Source organism: Prosopis cineraria, unplaced genomic scaffold (genome assembly GCF_029017545.1).
Source record: "Prosopis cineraria cultivar Desert tree isolate PC_DT_omini unplaced genomic scaffold, ASM2901754v1 PC4, whole genome shotgun sequence".
In the NCBI taxonomy this organism is placed as follows: Eukaryota; Viridiplantae; Streptophyta; class Magnoliopsida; order Fabales; family Fabaceae; genus Prosopis; species Prosopis cineraria.
Window position 1 is genome coordinate 42,526,829 of NW_026555335.1, and position 18,742 is coordinate 42,545,570.

The following is an 18,742-nucleotide window of genomic DNA, read 5'->3' on the forward strand; positions in this document are numbered from 1 at the left end:
GAGGAGGTATATACAATTAAGATAAAATAGAGGAAAAGTCAAAGTATTTTATTCTTAATTCTGTTATTAATAGAGTTTACCTCAAATATTAATTATTAAATAACATGTAGGGGGAAGATAGAAATAAAAATTAAGGGATCATGTGTACCCTCCTCTCTAATCTCATTTATAAATCATATTTAAGAAAATCTATTTGATCTTATTTATAAATTATGGTGTGATTTTTTATGTAATATTTAAAAGATATTTTTAAAATTACTCTTTATAAAATAAAAAAATAAATTAATATTACTCTTTTAATTTATTATATAATAACATATTTAAAATTTTATACTTTTTTATTAAAATTGAAATTGGTAGAAATGGAGTACTAGAGGAGTAATTCGCAAGTTCATTTCTCAAACTTTCGGTGCAAAATATGAACCACTGCCGCTCAAAATTTTGTATACGTAAAAGTGGAGAACTTATGAGATAAACTGATTGAAAGTGCTGCGTTTCAAATTCAGAAGTCTCCTTTACTTTTCTGTTGCACTCGAACTTCGCTTCAAGACTTCAATTATCTCTCCCTCTCTTGCTCACAGAGAATTAGAGAGAGGCGAGCTAGTGGCGGAGAAATCTTGATTTCATGGATGCAGTGGAGGAGCCTGACACTGAGAGAAGGAGCAACAGTATTGGTAGTCACGGTCAACGGCGCGTGGGCTTGCTGTACGATGAGAGGATGTGTAAGCACTACACCCCAGGCAATGACTACCATCCCGAAAACCCAGACCGGATTAGGGCTATTTGGAAGAAGCTCCAGAACGCTGGTATTCCTGAAAGGTAGCTTATCATTTTCCTAAAGTTTGCGCCTTGCTTTTTAGCCTAGTATTCTGAGTTGTTTTGTTCAGGTCAAGGTTAACTTTGACACTCCTCTTCCGTGGCGAGGAATTCGAGAATTATTTTACTTTTGCTGGGTTGTTTAAATTTTGCGTTTTAGAAATAATATAAATTATGCTGCGAGTTTTATTTCTTTTATTTCTTCTTAATTTTCTTTGCTATTCGTGCACCGCATTTTGTAGGTGTTCAATACCATCAATGATTTTTGACGAGATGAATTGCTGACTTGTTTTTTTTTTTTATTACACGTAAGAGCCCGCATTACTCGAACATTAGAGCTCGAGTTTATATCCTTCCACCTTAATTAAGCTCAACTATCCGATTTGTAACTGTGGGATGGGTATGACTTGCCTCATGAATAAACTGCAAAGACCTTATCTTGAGCTTTGTTGCGATTTAGACTTAATGCAATAAGTTGGGTATATCATCATTCTTTTCGGTCTAATTCATTGTGCCATCGCTGAAATTTGGAATGTTAGATTACGACAATGTTTATTCATAAAGTGATAAAATTTCAATGTTCTTTGACGTAGTCTCAATAAATTTGGTGTTTTTCCCTGTTCCAGATGTGTGGTTTTGGATGCCAAAGAAGCTGAAGACAAATATTTACTGTCAGTGCATTCAAAAAATCATGTAAACCTGATAAAGAACATCAGTTTAAAACAATTTAATTCACGGAGGAATAGGATTGCATCAAAATTGAATTCTATTTATTTCAACGAGGGTTCTTCAGAAGCTGCTTATCTTGCTGCTGGCTCTGTTGTTGAGGTAATATCCATGATGATCCTCTTTGATTCAATCTCCTGGGAACCTTGCCAATTATGAGTGGAATGATAATACAATAATGCTGATTTTGTTTCCCATTAGGCTTTCTTCAGTTACACCCTTGGACTTGTTGCAATAAGTAGAGCTGGTACAGGACATGCCTGTACGGGCCAAAGGAACTGAGCCTTTATTTTCAATAGCTCATGTTTAATAAGATTTTGAGTTATTTAAACAAATTTAAGCTTTTCAGTTGAATCAAATTCCTATCTTGGTTTAAATTTGTTTCATATGTGCATTTGATTGTAAATTTTAATACTAATAACTGCACTTGCGGAAAAATAACGTCTACATCTATATCTATATATAATACAAGAATCCCAACAAGCTGCACTATTCATAAGTCTTGAACAGTGTGGGCTAATTTCTTAAACTTCGTGCAAATACAAGATTCACACTAGTTTGTTAAAACAATGAGTTTATATATATTTTCCTCTTTCAATTTGCCCAATTTCTATCCATATAAAAACTGAGTCTGAACTAAATATGTTTGAAGTCTAGATTGTTGAGAAAGTCGCAAGGAGGGAATTGAATTCTGCTGTTGCTATTGTCCGGCCTCCAGGGCATCATGCAGAATATGGTGAAGCCATGGGGTTCTGTCTATTCAACAACGTGGCAATTGCATCAAGTTATCTCCTAGATGAAAGAGTGGGTATCACCGGATATCACTCAATTTTTAAGCCTTTAATCAGCCGCTTGCTGTGAATTCCTAACCTTACATTTCAGGTGTTGTCATGTGTATGACAGCCAGAATTAGGTGTGAAGAAAATTTTAATTGTTGATTGGGATGTTCATCATGGAAATGGCACTCAAAAAATGTTCTGGAATGATTCTCGTGTGTTATTCTTCTCTGTTCATAGGTACAGTTATGAATAATTTATTGGGCATCTTGGATTATTGCTAATCACACCTAGATGTGAACTTATAGTTTCATGGATCCAATGATCTAGTTATGATAGGATGAAATTGGTGGATCTACTAATACTATACTAATCCAATGTAAATTGATAGTTTTTTTTTTTTGTTTTCTTTTTTTTTTTATAACTACTGGACAGGATGGGTCTGGGTCTTTGTCTATTGGAGAAGGATTTTTCAGTTTAGGCTTTAAGACAAAGTTTAGTAGTTGTCATATCACACTAATAATTCAGCTTGAGGTTTATAAACATTTCTGCTCTTGCAGGCATGAATTTGGGAGTTTCTATCCAGCAAATGATGATGGTTTTTATACCATGATTGGAGAAGGACCAGGTGCTGGGTTTACTGTTAACGTGCCCTGGGAAAATGGGCGATGTGGTGATGCAGACTACTTTGCTGTTTGGGATCACATCTTGGTCCCTGTTGCCAAGGAATTTAATCCGGATATGATTATAGTATCTGCTGGATTTGATGCAGGTAAAATCTGGCAAATTAAAATTTGATATTTTTTAACGTACCTTTCTTTTTTTGGCCCCCTTTTGGGATGTGCTCTTTACTAATCTTCTTAGATGTATATCTGAATCATGTCATGGATGGGATTAGTGCCTCACTCAGCTAAACAACTGGAAGAGCCTTTCAAAAGTCTCAAGACTCTTAACAACTGATCCAAACAAATATGATGTAGCCTGGATTGTTCCAACTTATCAATTCTGATATATGAATGACAATTCATTAAGACACAATGCAGTTAGGTATTCACCAAAGTCAGAATTGATGGACTGGGTTGGCTTGACACAAAATATTGATCGCCATAATACTTGATTCTGAGACATGAATGACAATTAATCAAGAAACAATGCAGATTCATAGTTACTTCACCACAGTCATAATTGATAGAGTGAAATCAGTTTGATGTAAAATATTGAATAAGATAGTTCCAGCATAGTTAATTATGTAGTGAAGACCAGGAGGACTTTTTACTTTTGGGTCAATTTCCTGTTGCTAAAAATAAGCAATGACTAGGAGGAATATTTATATTGTAAATTTGGTAAGAGACTAGTAGATAGTAATTTGGAAGTGAAATTAGGAGATCAAATTATACCTCAAGTGGAAAAGTTTAGATATTTGGAAGCCAGTATTCAAAATGATAGCTTGGAAGTGAAATTGAGAGATCAAATTGTACCTTAAGTGGAAAAGTTTAGATATTTTTGAGCCATTATTCAAAATGATGGCGAAATCAGTAGAGATATTTCACATAGGATTCAAGCTGGGTGGTTTATTTGGAGAAAAGCTAAAGGTGTTATTTGCGACTGTAAGGTACTTAATAAACTTAAAGGAAAGTTTTATTGTACTGCTATCAGACCGGCTATGTTATATAGCAGTGAATGCTAGGTTTAATGGGACAGCAAGAGCATAAAGTTGGAGTAGCAGAGATGAGAATGTTACGATGGATGTGCGGACATACACGTAAAGATAAAATTTGAAATGAGCTCGTATGTGAAAAAGTGAGGGTAACATTTATTGAGGAAAAATTGGTAAAAAATTGTTTGAGATGGTTTAGACATATACAAAGAAGACCGTGAGAGGCATTAGTGAGAAGAGTGGAACATATAACTTTGAGCCCTGTTAAGAGGAGTAGAAGAAGGCCTAAGAGAATACTCTTAGAAGTTGTTAAATGCGATCTCTTAATTAATAATATTTTTAAAAGCTTGGTAAATGATAGAGCACAATGGCGTCTTGTAATCTATGTAGCTGATCCTATTTAGTGAGATAAAGGCTTGTTGTTGTTGTTGTTGTTGTTGAGGTTTAATCATGATGCAGCCTGTTATCTGGTAAAAAATAGTACAACCTGTTAACTCAATAAGCTAGAAATTATATATGACTATGTTCTTTCGGGTTGGATGAATAACCATTTTGCATCTGCTGCTGATATAAACTTAGGGTTATTTTTCACTGCAGTATATATTAACGGTTTTCTGAGGTGAATTGGGAGTGGTTTGATTGCTTGTGCTCATTATATATCCTTTATAAGTTTTCATAATAACATCATTTATTTTAATGTTACAGCTGTTGGTGACCCTTTGGGAGGATGTCGTGTTACCCCAGATGGTTATTCAGTTATGTTGGAAAAGGTTAATTTCCAGATATTGACTCACGTTTCCTCCTCTTGTCTGCTTGTTGTGAAGTTTATTTCTTGTTAAAAATAACTATTTTGATATGTGGGCAATTGCAACCATGGTAATATCTTGGTTCCAGCATTTGAAAGCATAACCACTAAAAAGCCTTTCAAGGTTTACAATGGGACCAGATTTGATAGCTAACACAGTGATTTCTTTGTTAATCTGTGTTTTTCCAATTTTATGCTTGCTCTCTTTCCTTGTTCAGTCATGATTTGGAATTCTTTCTTCAGTTGATATATATTTTTTTAAATGTCATTGTTTTGAACTTTCAAATTCTAAATGACATTTATTATGCTTCTCACCATATTATGGGTACATATTCTCTTTTCTGTGAATTCCAGTTGTTGAATTTTGCTCAAGGTAGGATTGTGTTGGTGTTAGAAGGAGGATATAATCTTAAATCAATAGCGAATTCAATGCTTGCTTGTGTGAAAGTTTTACTAGAAGAGAAGTCTATTACAAGATCCTTGGAGGCCTATCCATTTGAGTCTACATGGCGTGTGATACAAGCGGTAATGATATTTCCTCCCTATTATTCCTTCAGTTTGAGGAAAAAGAAAATTTGGCAGTAGCCATAATTAGGTAGAAGTATCTCCTCCTGAGTCCCGGTGTTGTGTTGAGGTAAGAATGAAATGTTGTAAGGCCTCTACTCATTCCTAGAATTTCCCTCTCTCTCTCTCTCTATATATATATATATATATCAGTTCTAGCTTGGGCCTTTGTTATTAAAGGTCAAAGTAATTTGTACAAGAGATTCTTTCTATGCTAAGGGTACGTGCATTCATTGCAGGTCCGCCAGCAATTAAGTCCATTCTGGCCGACACTTGCCAACAAGTTACCTGAAAATTTGATTCGTCAAACAGCACCTCCTCCGGTGACCCTCTTTTCATTGTTGTGCTCCATTCCTTGGTAGTTGATTTAGCCAATAAATGATCATAAGCGAATTCAAAAATAACTTTTAATAAGAACTGTTTTGAGCGTTAATAATTCTTGTGTGATGATATTGACAAACGGCAGCATTAATATAATTAGACTCTCTTTTATATGTGAAGGCTGATTATTGCAAAATATCTCCAAGTTTATTTTTTTTTTAATGAATAGTTGTGTTGGCTTTTCATTTGATGGCTTCTGATGCCACACATAATATGAGAACAAGATGATTTTTCATTGCAAAGATATCAATGCCACTTTTTCTAGAAAGTCTTTGTTTATCACAAATGGTTCATGGTATTTGAACAATATAATTACTAGGTGTGCTAGAGACGTGGAGTCTCAAATATGAACAAAGGGTCCTCCAGTTCCCTTACTTCAGTTTACCTGGATGTGAAGATGCAAAGATAACTAGAAAAATGTAATTTGATTATTGTACTAAGTTGTAAGTACTACAACAATCACAATAGAGCTGAAAAATAAATTGAATTCTAAGTACAAAGCAGTATGAAAAATAATCAAAGTAATAAAGTGTTTTGAGTGAGTTATTGATTGTTTGTTGCTATCCTCTTTCCTCTTTGGAGCTCTATTTATAACGTTGATATGATTATTTTTGGGTTTCCTATCAAAATGAGCCTGGATATGCAAGAGCTTCAGATGCTATGTCACTTTCAAGCTTGGTTTTTCTGGAATTGTCCTCTTAGGCTTCCCTTTGACGGCTGATACTTGACACATGGGCTCGGATTTGGACACTTCTTGAGGTTACTCCTCCTGAGCCATTGGAAACTCAGGCACATATTCTTCTTTGGGTTCTATCGAGCAATATTGGCATGTCCTGTTCACCTCTTCCTCAATGTCTGTATCAGTGTCTATGGCCTTAACCTACTTAGTTAAAGGTGTTTCTTTGCCTGTCCCGAGTCCAAGATTGTTAGGCATTCTAGAGCTTGTTGTCCTACTAAAGTGAAGAGGAAGCGTCAGTGAAACTACACAGCATAAATTTAAAGGAATATTGCTTATGTGGATCCTTTGCATTTGATTGCTCAAGTTCTCGATTTCCTTCTTGTTGTCCTCTTGGTCCTTTGTGGACTTCCTCTTGAACTTATTACTCTTTCTCTGACTAGAACTCGTGTGTGTGACTCGGGACTTTGAGTCTCCTTACACCTTTAGGTGGCTTGCTTGTCCTGGAGGTGCCTTTTTTATATGCAAGTCAAGACTCCCAAGAAATTTCCTATGCCTAATCACCCTCCATTGTCTAGGTGACACGTCACTAGGTGGGGCGACAAACTGGCCGTAACGCGGGCTTTAGTGTTGAAGGGAGTTCTTTCTCTTGTGATGGCTTTGTCTCTGGCCCTATGCCTGACCTATAGGTTTGCCACGTAATGTTTTCCCTGCATCTAGTGGGGTTGAATATTTGATGAAGAAATCGAATTTGCTAGAGGGCTCCTCTATGCAGTCCCACACCACCTTAGGTCTTTTAGGTCTTTTAGGTTCTTTCCTTGGTTGTTCCAGTTCCCACACGTTTTAAGGGTACCTGTGATCTGGTTGGCCCTGCCCTATTGACATTTTAGGGTCCTGGCATGGTCCCCTACCCTCTGTTGCGTTTCCTACTCTTTCTAGGGTTGGAGTCTAGTTCCACCATGTTTGTGGTGGCATGGAGGGAATGAATCCTTGTCTACCACCACCATCTCTTCTTTCCTAGCGAACTTCAAGACTTTTAGTGATTTAGTCTTGCATAACATTTTTAAAGGCCCAACAGTAGTTAGTAGCATGGCTCCAAGAGTAATGGTATTTACAATATTCTTTGCCTTTTTGCTTTTCTTTAGACGGAATCTTGTGATTTGTGGGCAATGAGATAAACTTTTCCTTCAATAGGTACTTGAATATTTCCTCAGTCTTCAAGGTGTCAAAGTGTATTGCATAGCATTGGGCTTCTTTAGGGCCTTAGATTTAGCCTTTCATGCTAGAGCTAGACACATGTAATCTGTGGTTCAGACGTCTATATCTCATTCATTTACCAAGTCAAGAATTATATACAAGCTTAGGAATCAATCTGATCCCATAAAATGAGCCAAGGATATCGAAAGAGAATAAAAAACAATAAACTCAATATCTTTGACTATTCTACCCGATATTCCCCTCATAAAGGACACTAAATATCTACAATAATTACAATTCTACCCATACTCCCCCTCAAGTTGGATCATAGATGTCAGTCATATCCAACTTGCTTATACAATTGTTAAAAGCTAACCCATGAAGTCCTTTTGTCAAAACATCCGCAGCCTACAGTGTGGTTGGCAAATACATGAGACAGATGGTTCCTTCTTCCACTTTTTCCCTTATAAAATGCCTATCTATCTCCACATGCTTGGATTTTTCATGCTGTACAGGATTCAAAGCCATACTAATAGCTGTCTTGTTGTCACAGTAAAGCTTTAGCGGGGATTCTACCTTGACCTGTATTTCATCCATTATGCGTCTTAGCCACAATTCTTTTGTTATTCTTTGAGCTAAGGCCTGCAGTTCAGATTTAGCATTACTCTTGGAGACCACCCTTTGTTTTTGACTCTTCCAGGTTACCAAATTTCCCTATATGAATGAGCAATAACCAGAGGTGGATCTTCTATCTGCATGAGTTCCTCCCCAATCTGCATTTGTATAGATTTCTATATTTCTTTGTTCTGTCCTTTTAAAAAACAATCCTCTTCCAGAAGTCCCCTTTAGATATCTGAGAATTCTGTATGCTACTTCCATGTGTTTCTTCTTTGGATCACACATATACTGACTGGCTACACTAACCGCAAAGGCTATATCAGGTCTAGTGTGAGAAAGATATATTAGTTTTCCTACCAGTCTTTGGTACCTGTCTTTATCAACCGGTTCATCATTTTCTTCTTCATCTTCATCTTCCTTATCTGGGACATCTTCCCTTTCATCAGGTTCATCCTTTTTGAGTGTCTTCTTTTTCTTCTTCACAACGATTGGTGTGTCTATCGGTTTACAACCTAGCATCCTAGTTTCAGTTAAAAGATCTAGAATGTACTTTCTTTAAGACACATAGATCCCTTTCTTGGACCGTGCAACTTCCATTCCCAGAAAATATTTTAGTTTCTCGAGATCTTTAACTTCAAATTCTCTTCCAAGAGCTGCCTTGACTCTACTGATTTCTTCCTCATGATCTCCTGTAATGATTATATCGTCAACATATATGACAAGAATACATCTCTTATCACTCTCATTTTTAACAAACATTGTGTGATCAGAAAGGCATTGCTTGCAACCTTTGGCCTTCAAAACTTTGGAGAATCTATCAAACCATGCTCTAGGGGATTGCTTCAACCTATAGAGTGATTTCTTGAGTCTGCAAACTTGTCCAACTTTCTCATCTCCAAATCCTGGGGGTAAAGACATATATACTTCCTCTTTCAACTCTCCATTCAAGAAGGCATTTTTAATGTCTAATTGATGAAGCTGCCACTCAAGATTCACTCCAATCGATAGTAACACTCTGATAGTGTTTAATTTAGCTACAGGGGCAAACGTTTCTTTATAATCCAAACCATAAGGTTGTGTAAATCCCCTTGCAACCAATCTAGTTTTGAGTTTGTCTAGATTACCATTGGCATCATACTTGGGGAGTAAACATCCATTTGCATCCAACCGCTTCCCTTTAGGTAGGTCCACAATTTCCCATGTGTCATCTTTCTTCAAGGCTTTCATTTCTTCCATGATTGCACTTCTCCATCCAGGTATCTTTAGTGCTTCATGATATTATTGGGAATTTTCACCCTGTCAACATTAGCAATAGATGTGCTATAGCATGGAGAAAGAGCATTATAACACACATACTTTTGTATAGGGTGTTAGGTACAAGATCTAGGTTGCTTTCTTACAGCAATTGGTAGATCTAGATCATCTGCAATTGTCTCTTCACCTGTCTCTACCTCAACAGCCCTATCATCAAGTTCTACTTAGTTGGGTTCAAGAACTTCCACCGGGTTTGATTCTGGAAGTGCATCGGGCATGATGGTGCTATTATCACGTTTCCTCTTTCATTCATAAACCAGTGTATAATACTTGCTTCTACCTATTGGAACAGAAGGAGTTTGGGTTTCAGGTAACATAATAGGTTTAAGGACTCTCTCCCCCTCAAATTCCAAAAATTGATATTCATTATTCCTCCACTCCCGTTGAATTGAAGGTTTTGGAAAAAATGGCTCATGTTCAACAAAGGTAACATCGAAGCTAATGTAGAGACGTTTAGGGGTAGGGTCATAGCATCGATATCCCTTTTGTGAAGGAGAATAACCCAAGAAAATGCATTTGACTGCACGAGGATCAAGTTTGGAGAGATAAGAAGTATGAACAAAAGACGTGCAGCCAAAGACTTTGAGAGGAATGGAAGAACTGAGGTGGGTTAGGTTAAGAGATTCCTTGAGTTTGTCAAGTGGAGTAGAGAAGGAGAGGACCTGACTCGGCATTCGGTCAATAAGATAAGTGGCGGTGAGAATAGCATCCCCCCAGAAGTACTTAGGAACACCAGAAGTAAAGCCCGAGCGACCTCAAGAAGGTATCGGTTTTTCCTGTCAGCAGCCCCATTTTGTTGGGGACTATTAGGACAAGTACTCTTGTGAAGGATGCCATTATTTTTTAGGAAAAGTCCCAATTGGTTATTAAAGTACTCAGTGCCATTATCAGTGTGGAGGATTTTGATAGAGGTGTGGAATTGAGTTTTGATCATGGTGTAAAATTCAATGAAAACAGAAGAGACATTACTTTTTTCCTTTAGAAGATAGACCCAACAAAGTTTAGTATGATCATCGATGAACGTGATAAACCATTTAGAATGTTCGATTTGGAATTCATGATGGGCATTATAAGTCACTGTGGACAATCGAGAAGGGATATGAAGACTTGTATTCAGATCGAGGAAAAGAAGTTTGGTGATGTTTGGCTAATTCACACTCATCACAATGAAAAGAAATCATTTTATTAGAACAAAGTCCAGGAAATAAATGAGACAAATATTGAAAGTTTGGGTGCCCTATTCTCCTATGCCATAACATAATATCCATATCAGATTTATTTTTAGAGGTAGAAACTAAATTGCATTGTATGTGAGATCACAGGTTACTCACGGTTGTTTCATCTAGATAATAGAGATCATCATGCTCCTTAGCACTGCCAATCATCTTTCCTGATAAAAGGTCCTGAAAATACAATGAGTAGAGCAAAAATGAGCCCAGCAGTTTGCATCTTTTGTAATCTTACTAATGGATAGTAAGTTACATGCTAAATAGGGAACATGTAAAACAGATTCTAACTTCATATGGTCAAATACGATAATGCTGCCTTTGCCAGCTATAGGAGAGGATGACCCATTTGCTATGTTTATTTTTTCATTTCCCAAACAAGGGTTATATATACTGAATAATTTAGAATCACACGTCATGTGGTCTAATGCTCCAGAATCCACTATCCATTTGAAATTGTTTGAGGTAGAGAGGAAAGCACATGTACCTTTGTGACCTATAGAAGCAGTAGGATTGGATTTTTGAGATGAATTAGTCTTTTGCAAGACACTCAACATCTCTAGAAGTTTACCTAGTTGCTCTTGGTCCACCTGAGATATGACAGATGACTCAAGACATTCTTTGGAACTATCATTAGACGCTTGATAGCCGCGGGACTCTCCTCGCCTTGGTTTCCAATTCGGTGGTTTCCCATAAAGGTCCCAACATACATCCCTGGTGTGCCTCGGCTTCTTACAATGTTCGCAGGTCACCTTACCTTTCTTGCCCTTTGGATTAGTATCATTACTGCGACTAACCAATGTAGAAGGTTTGAAGGGTGAAGTTGGAGTAGAGAGACTCTGGCAATATTACCTTGCGTCTAGATGCTTCACGGCGTACCTATGTGAAAACTTCCCAAGTAGACGGAAGATGTAATCTACACATGATTCTGCTTCTGACGTCGTCCAGTGATGACTTTAGTCTGGCTAGGAATTGGAAGACCCATTCATACTCAACCTTCTCCTTGTATTTTACTGCATCACTTGGGTCTTTCCATTGCTCATTAGACATGAGATCAAGCTCTTGCCATATTGCTGACATCTCGAGCCAGTACTCTGTTTCAGTGCGTTCCCCTTGTTTCAAGGACCAAGCCTTTGTCTTTAACTCATATAGTCGCGCAAGGTCCTCCTCGTCAGAATAGGAGTCACGGGCTGTGACCCAGATATCTGTTGCAGTAGGTAAAAACATAAAGCTTCGCTTGATTTCGGGAATCATAGCATTAACGAGCCAAGAAGAGACGAGTGAGTTGTCAGTATGTCACTGGGTAAAGGCCTGCGACTCTGTTTCACTGGGCATTTTTGCAGCTCCAGTGAGAAAATTCAGCTTGCCTCTGCCATCGATTGCTAACTTGATGGCTTGTGCCCACTCACGATAATTTGACCCATTCAACTTGTCAGTCACGATTAGTACTGAATATCCTTCGAAGCCAGTAGTCGACCCATAGGGACCACCGGCTTTACTCGGATCTCTCGACGAGGAGCCCACATTCTTAGACATCGGGTCTGTTGTTGCACCCGTTGAACGTGGAGAACTCAACCCGTCTGAGGTACCTTCACTATCGGAATTGCTGTCAGAGCTGTGGAAGGGAGTCGGCTCTGATACCATGTGGTTCAGACAGCAATATCTCATTCATTCACCAAGTCGAGAATTATATACAAGCTTAGAAATCAATCTGATCCCATAAACTGAGCCGAGGATATTGAAAGAGAATAAAAAACAATAAACTCAATATCTTTGACTATTCTACCCAATATTCCCCTCATAAAGGACACTAAATATTTACAGTAATTACAATTCTACCCACATAATCCCTTGTAGTTCTTAGCTCGGCCATAACTACATCAAGCTCATTGAAGTAAGTATCTGTAGTGGTCTGCCTATGATGGTCTTTTTCTTTCAACAACTCTGTGTGCTGACGGACCTTTATGGTGAGTTTGTAGAAGTCCTTAAATTTCATCCCTTGGAACTTCTTTCTCAACTCAATATCCAGGCCTACATGCACTAGCTTGACAAATTAGGTTTCTGGGAGAGGCACGTTGCATCAGCCTTTCAACTTCTTAAACTTGGTGAGATATTGATCTGTAAATTCATCAGCTTCTTGGGATAATTTACATAGCTCAGTAATACTGATCTCAGGTTTGGCCCTATGTCTATGTGAAAATGTAGTTACCTACCAATGTTGTGTACCATGTGAAGGCTGGGCCTGTGAGGAAATTCGAGAACAACCTTAGCTTCAAGTTGCTAAAGTTTTCATAAATGGCAATCTCTTCACATTGAATGGTGAATCTTTAGATGTGCTCCTAGGTTAATTAGGTGCAATCTCCTAAGAATAGTGTAAAGTTTGGAATATGATAGCTTCTAGAATATGGATTTTCTCGATCTATATATTCACAATATGGTTTGTAAAGGTAGGCTGGACAATTGGTCTTAACCTGGGCTCGTAGATGTCTTGTATTTCATCCCTTAATGTATCTACTGTCACCAGTTGGTCTCGTGAAGGTGGAATGTTAGCTCGTTCTGGGATTGCTCCTAGACTCCCTAAGCCACCAATGTTAGGTTCTTGTATGTAATACAAAGGATTATTTATAAGATTAGTGGAAACAAAAATATGAGGGTTAAGATTGCCCCTTTCGTGCATGTTGCCCCGAAGGCCTTTGTTTTGGTTACTACCTGAAGGTTACCCCTTGGGCAGCACGAAATTCAAGCCATCTTCTCCGGGCTCTCCACTTAATAATGTGGTTATGTTCCTTATCCCTTGGTAAAGGGCTTGCATCATCACCTTCTGGCGCTCCCTTTCTTTACACTTTGAAGCTTCGAGTGAAAGCTTGTAGTACCTTTGACTCTCTTTCGATTGCTTATCCATATGATCCTATATCCATCACAGTACTTCTACAACAAGCTCATTAGACATAATCAGAGGATTGACAATGTTGTTACCTGCCTTTGAGGTTGGACTCACACTGTTGCTGCTAGTACTCATCGGCACTATGTGCTCACAATATGCACTTGCTCCAGCTTCATGTGCTATCAATCCCTCTAGCCCTGCAAGTACAAAGCCACCTTTTAGTTCGTAAGAATTAGTACCCTTTTTTTTATCAACCTTGTCCTTGTCTTTGTGACCTCTAGGCATCTTGCCACATATGTTCCACCAAGCATGTTACAAATTATTCATCACAAATGGTTTGCGGTGTTTGGACAATATAATTACCAGGCGTGTTAGAGACGCGAAGTCTTAAATGTGAACAAAGAGTCTCTTGGCTCCCATGCCTCAATTCACTCGGATGTGAAGATATAAATATATTAATTGGGAAAATGTAATTTGATTATTGTACTAAGTTGGAAGTACTATACAATGGAATTGAAAAATAAATTAAATTCTAAGTACAAAGCAATATGAAAAATAATCTGAGTAATGAAGTGTTTGAGTGAGTTATTGATTGTTCATTGCTGTCTTCTTTCCTCTTTGGAGCTTTATGTTGATCTAAGTTTGTTGGTCTTGCAACATTCGAAGCTTGTATGTCGAAATATCCACTATACATGGCATGGTCTTGCGAGATTTGTGGCAGATCCAAGTAACTGTCTTCTTGCCTTAATCGCTTTGAGTCTCAAGGTTTGCATTTCCTCCACGACTCAATGATTACTTAATCCAAATAACAGCCTCGAGATATGAGGCACATGTCAAGATAATGGCCCTCTGTCCAAATAATGGTCTTCCACGCTTAGTTGTTTTGGGTCTTAAGGGTTACTTTAGCCAGCTTAACACGTGCCTAGCTTGGAAGGTCACCTTGAAATTCCGGGTCTTGTCTTAATGAATGGCTTATCAAACTTGATGTTTCCTCTTTCATTTCTTGGGCTTCTTTCAATTGACATTTCATTTTAGGCCCAAATAGTCTCATGGAAGATGAACTTGTTATTCATAGGAATACCTCATTTGGATCATGAAATCTTTTTTCTTTTTTTTGTTTTTGACATTCCACAATGAACATTTTTGTCATGCTATAGTTGTACAAGTTTGAAAGATTACAACTAATGAATGTGTAACTGCTTGCAAACTGACTAAGCTTTTAAATCTCTTCAGTTCAAGTTGTGCTATCTGTCTTTCTTGCATCCTTGCCTGAACATGTGTCTGTTTCTTGCTTACATATTTTCTATTACATTATTCTCTCATCCTAATATATCTGTGGCAATAATTATTGGCCATTATAGCATACTCTGATCTCCAGCTCCGACTCTGAGACAGAGGATGATAAGGGTCCACAGATTTCTGAAAATCTAGAAGAGCTACTTCAGGGTGTTATGGGGCCCCTCTCCAAGCTGAATGTCGATGTAGACAGTCATGGTAAACTGTATGATTAATCCGAGACCTCCCCTCTCAACTCTCACATGTTTAACAGTTGACAAACCCTGTACTTTGTGCAGAACAACCAGCTACTGCTACTAACTCATGGCGATCAGAACTTTCAAATATTGTCATCTGGTATGCCTCATATGGATCAAAAATGTTGAAATCGAGATTTCTTAGCAATACAGCGGGTGGGCAGGTAATTCAACCTTCCAATTTACATTATCATGTATGCTACTCTGAAACAGATATTAGGCTTTTTATTCATTTTAATAATTCCACTGGAATGCAGCAAGATTTATGGTGGTCCAAGCAAAGTTTTAGTACCAGTAAACTATTACAGGAGCTTCAGACTTCTGTCATTGTTTTTTTAGAAGGTCAATGTCAAATTGCTGTCAAGGGAAATATTAAAGCCCTGGAATTTCATTGCTTTGTAAAAAGGATTGGGCTTCTTGTAGCTGACAAGACAAAGTTTTGTATTTCCATGCTTTAGGATATTATGAAGCATCGATATTTTGCGATTTGTTGGGGGGGGGGGGAGGGGGAATGTTCCACCTTGCATTTTCTGGTTCTTAAGCTTATATCCTTTACTTTCTCAGAGCTTTGTGTCTGTTACTTTTTATGCTGGTTATTGAAATGGTAATCAGTCGGAAGGTTTGCAAATGCAATGTTCTGGTGCAATGGACACAACTCAACCAAGGGAGATCCTGTGGAAAACATTCCCTTGCTGTCTGTTTTTCGGTCGTGATTCCTCATATAAGTGGGGTCCTGGTGGGGTTGCTTTCCTTAATCCTGAAAGAAACTATCAGGACAACACTTACATGTGCCTGTACAAAATTTCGTAAGTGAACTGACCAAGCTCTTTTTTGTTGTTCAAATCTCCTGTTAGCAGGAACCGTATCCAGTTCCAAAGCATTGCTGATGGAGCATGGCATTGTCAAATCTGATTTTCAGTGTTTTTATATATATATCGAATGGAGCTTATGTAACGTTCTCTTCCATGTTTATAGCAGGCTGGAGCAATTAAATGATCTCTTGCTTCTGGAAAATGGTCTAAGTCAGAATATTGGTTCTCCCTTGTTTGACACAACTGCCCTAAATGTTATTTCTAGCAAGGAATTTGATTCTCTGGAGGTTGTCAAGGTATTATTTTGGACACTCGGGTTTAATTTGTTATCTTGATCTGCTGCCTTATTGTTGATAGAACGCAATACCTCATCTAGTAGAATAAAACTGTTGTTTGTAGTTGCCACTACGCCGCTTTTGTCATGACTTTGCAATTCTGTTATGTCTGCTGTAATTCATTACTCCTCAATGGTATGCAGGGTGCTTGGTATGGTAATGTTGTATATTTGGGCAAGGAGCAGAACATTCCAATTCTTACCTTGACGTGAGTAATCACACATGGGTGACTTATCACTAATCCATTTTGACTTTACCTTCGTATTTATAGTACCTTTTATTTCAAATAGGTGTTCACTTTCTAATATTGAAAGCTTCAAATCTGGGAAGCTACCCTTGCGTGCCCCTAACAAATCTTATGCCAACGCCTTAGTAAGAGGCTTGGTAGAAGGAGGACAGCTTTCTGAGGCAGAAGCTATTGCCTACATTGATGCTGCTGCTGCTAAACCTTTATAATGACAGATCAGCATGTCATTGCCTTTTGGTGTAAATATTTTAGAACTGTGACTTTTACACTAAGTACGTAAAAAAATTGTTAGGTTTGGATGATTTGGTCCATCTTTTATGCCTTTTATTTTGGATGGTTTAATACATGATCCTTGATATTGATGTGTTGTTTCCTATGAAAGCGGTGACAAGTAGTATTGGATGTAAACTAGGATTGTTGCTCTCTGGCATTCGAAAATGAAGAAGTTTTATTTAGAGGTTTCGCCGGAACTAGATATGAAGGTAAACATTTCCAAATCGTACAGATAGCTTCCCCCTTTTTTTTTTTTTTTCGTCGTCATCTCTACTTTTTCCTTGCACAAATGTTTACCTGTACACTTTGGGTGATAATTTAAACAAGGAAAATGAAATTTTTGAAATAATATACAATTAACATATTTTCGAAAGCAAGTGGAGAGCCAAAAAAAAAAAAAAAAATCCGCAGCCTGCTTATTTGACCTTAATGCGTTGCACATATAACATCTAACTAACGCAAGTTTTGATTTGGAAAAATGACAGTAAAATTCATTTTTATTAAATAAATGATAGATTGATTTTACGAAATGATATAATTTTTTTAGAGTTTTTTGAGATCTTTTTGTTAATAAGAAATTAAAGGAAATGATCAAATTGTCCCCAAAACAAACAAAAATTTCAAGGCTCACTAAAGAAAAATCCACACACGTTATAGGCTTTGCTTCATCCTGTTCATGTCCTCATTTTCTTCTCTCCTTCGTGGTATTCTTTTGGTCTGTCTCCCTCTCCTTCTCCGTCTTTGTCTTCATCTCCTCCTTCTTCTTGTTGTCGTGTTCCTTTGTTTTCAGTTTCTATACATGGGTTGTTTGTTCTATTGAGCTGCTATACATGGGTATTTATAAGCAACTATTCTTCCTCTGTTGCATCTGCTATACGTGGATAAATTTTCTCTCCTCTTTGAAATTTTCTCTTCCCATATGTGATAGTTGAAGTTGATGTTGGTTATTGTGCGCGAATGATTGAGATCTGTATTTTCTGTTCATGCTTAAAGTTGAAAAATGTGGGTACTGATTCTTACTCAACATAGATAAATGATAAATAATATATCATTTTCAGTTGTGTTATAAATGCATAAACCAAAAGTTGTGAATAACAAATACAAAGTTGTGAATATAAGTCAAATAGTTGTTGTTGGATAAAATATAACATATATGTAATTATGATGTTTAAAAAATAGACATGTTGATACATGACTATTTTATTATTTCAAGTTGGCATGAGAAATGACTTCTTTTGCTTTTAGTTTTGAAAAGGAATTATTTTGTTATTTTCACATAAGGGGACATTTTCTAAAAAATATTGTAGGTAAAATACAATATGATGAGGGAAGTGTTAGGGTGAAAATAATGCAAGTTATAGATCATGTAACTGACAAAAAAACTTTAGAGTTGTATGTCACTTTTTAAGGTTTTATTGTCATTTAAATCAATGAAAATTGTTATTTGTTGGATTAGAGTGGTATTTCATTTTTTGCTGATTCAGTCAATTTACAGGGGTACTAATAAATTACAATTTCTTGTTGCATAATTGCAAATTTAAGGACAAAACTTGTGAATATAGAAATCAAAGTTGTAAATGGAGACTTGTGTGTTATTCTTTGTTTGATATTGTTCTTTCTACTTGTGTGCTATTATTTCTTTGGTGTAAGAAGCAGTTACTAACTTTAGGGCTGAGCTATTGTGGTAGCTGATTAACCATCCAGAAAACAAAAAATAAAAAATAAAGGTGTACTTAAAATTACTTGATGAAGAAAAGACAATAAAGAGAAAGGAGTGGCCACTTTAGTATATAAAGAGGGATGTTCAATGTGATGACTATTTTAACATTTGTCAATGTAATCACTGTTTGAATATTTCTTAATATGTGCAATGACTTCTTGGTTTAAGAAATGAAATTCCATT

General features: G+C 37.1%; 1 protein-coding gene across 3 annotated transcripts; it reads left to right on the forward strand.

Annotated features, from left to right (window-relative positions):
• The first annotated feature begins 428 nt into the window (after positions 1–428).
• LOC129308032 (histone deacetylase 5-like) lies at positions 429–17,021 on the forward strand. Of its 3 annotated transcripts, none has more exons than XM_054948996.1 (14): positions 437–819; positions 1,443–1,644; positions 2,200–2,346; positions 2,446–2,558; positions 2,879–3,090; positions 4,681–4,745; positions 5,135–5,305; positions 5,584–5,667; positions 15,002–15,134; positions 15,215–15,336; positions 15,785–15,978; positions 16,148–16,280; positions 16,463–16,527; positions 16,610–17,021. In XM_054948996.1, exons 1-14 carry the CDS (start codon positions 626–628, stop codon positions 16,773–16,775), a joined length of 2,001 nt encoding a protein of 666 aa, XP_054804971.1. In that variant the 5' UTR covers positions 437–625; the 3' UTR covers positions 16,776–17,021. The 3 variants fall into 3 exon arrangements, with proteins under 3 accessions (XP_054804973.1, XP_054804971.1, XP_054804972.1); XM_054948997.1 differs by having other exon boundaries at positions 440–819; positions 16,151–16,280; XM_054948998.1 differs by lacking the exons at positions 15,785–15,978; positions 16,148–16,280; positions 16,463–16,527; positions 16,610–17,021 and adding an exon at positions 15,430–15,671 and having other exon boundaries at positions 429–819.
• The last annotated feature ends 1,721 nt before the right edge of the window (positions 17,022–18,742 follow it).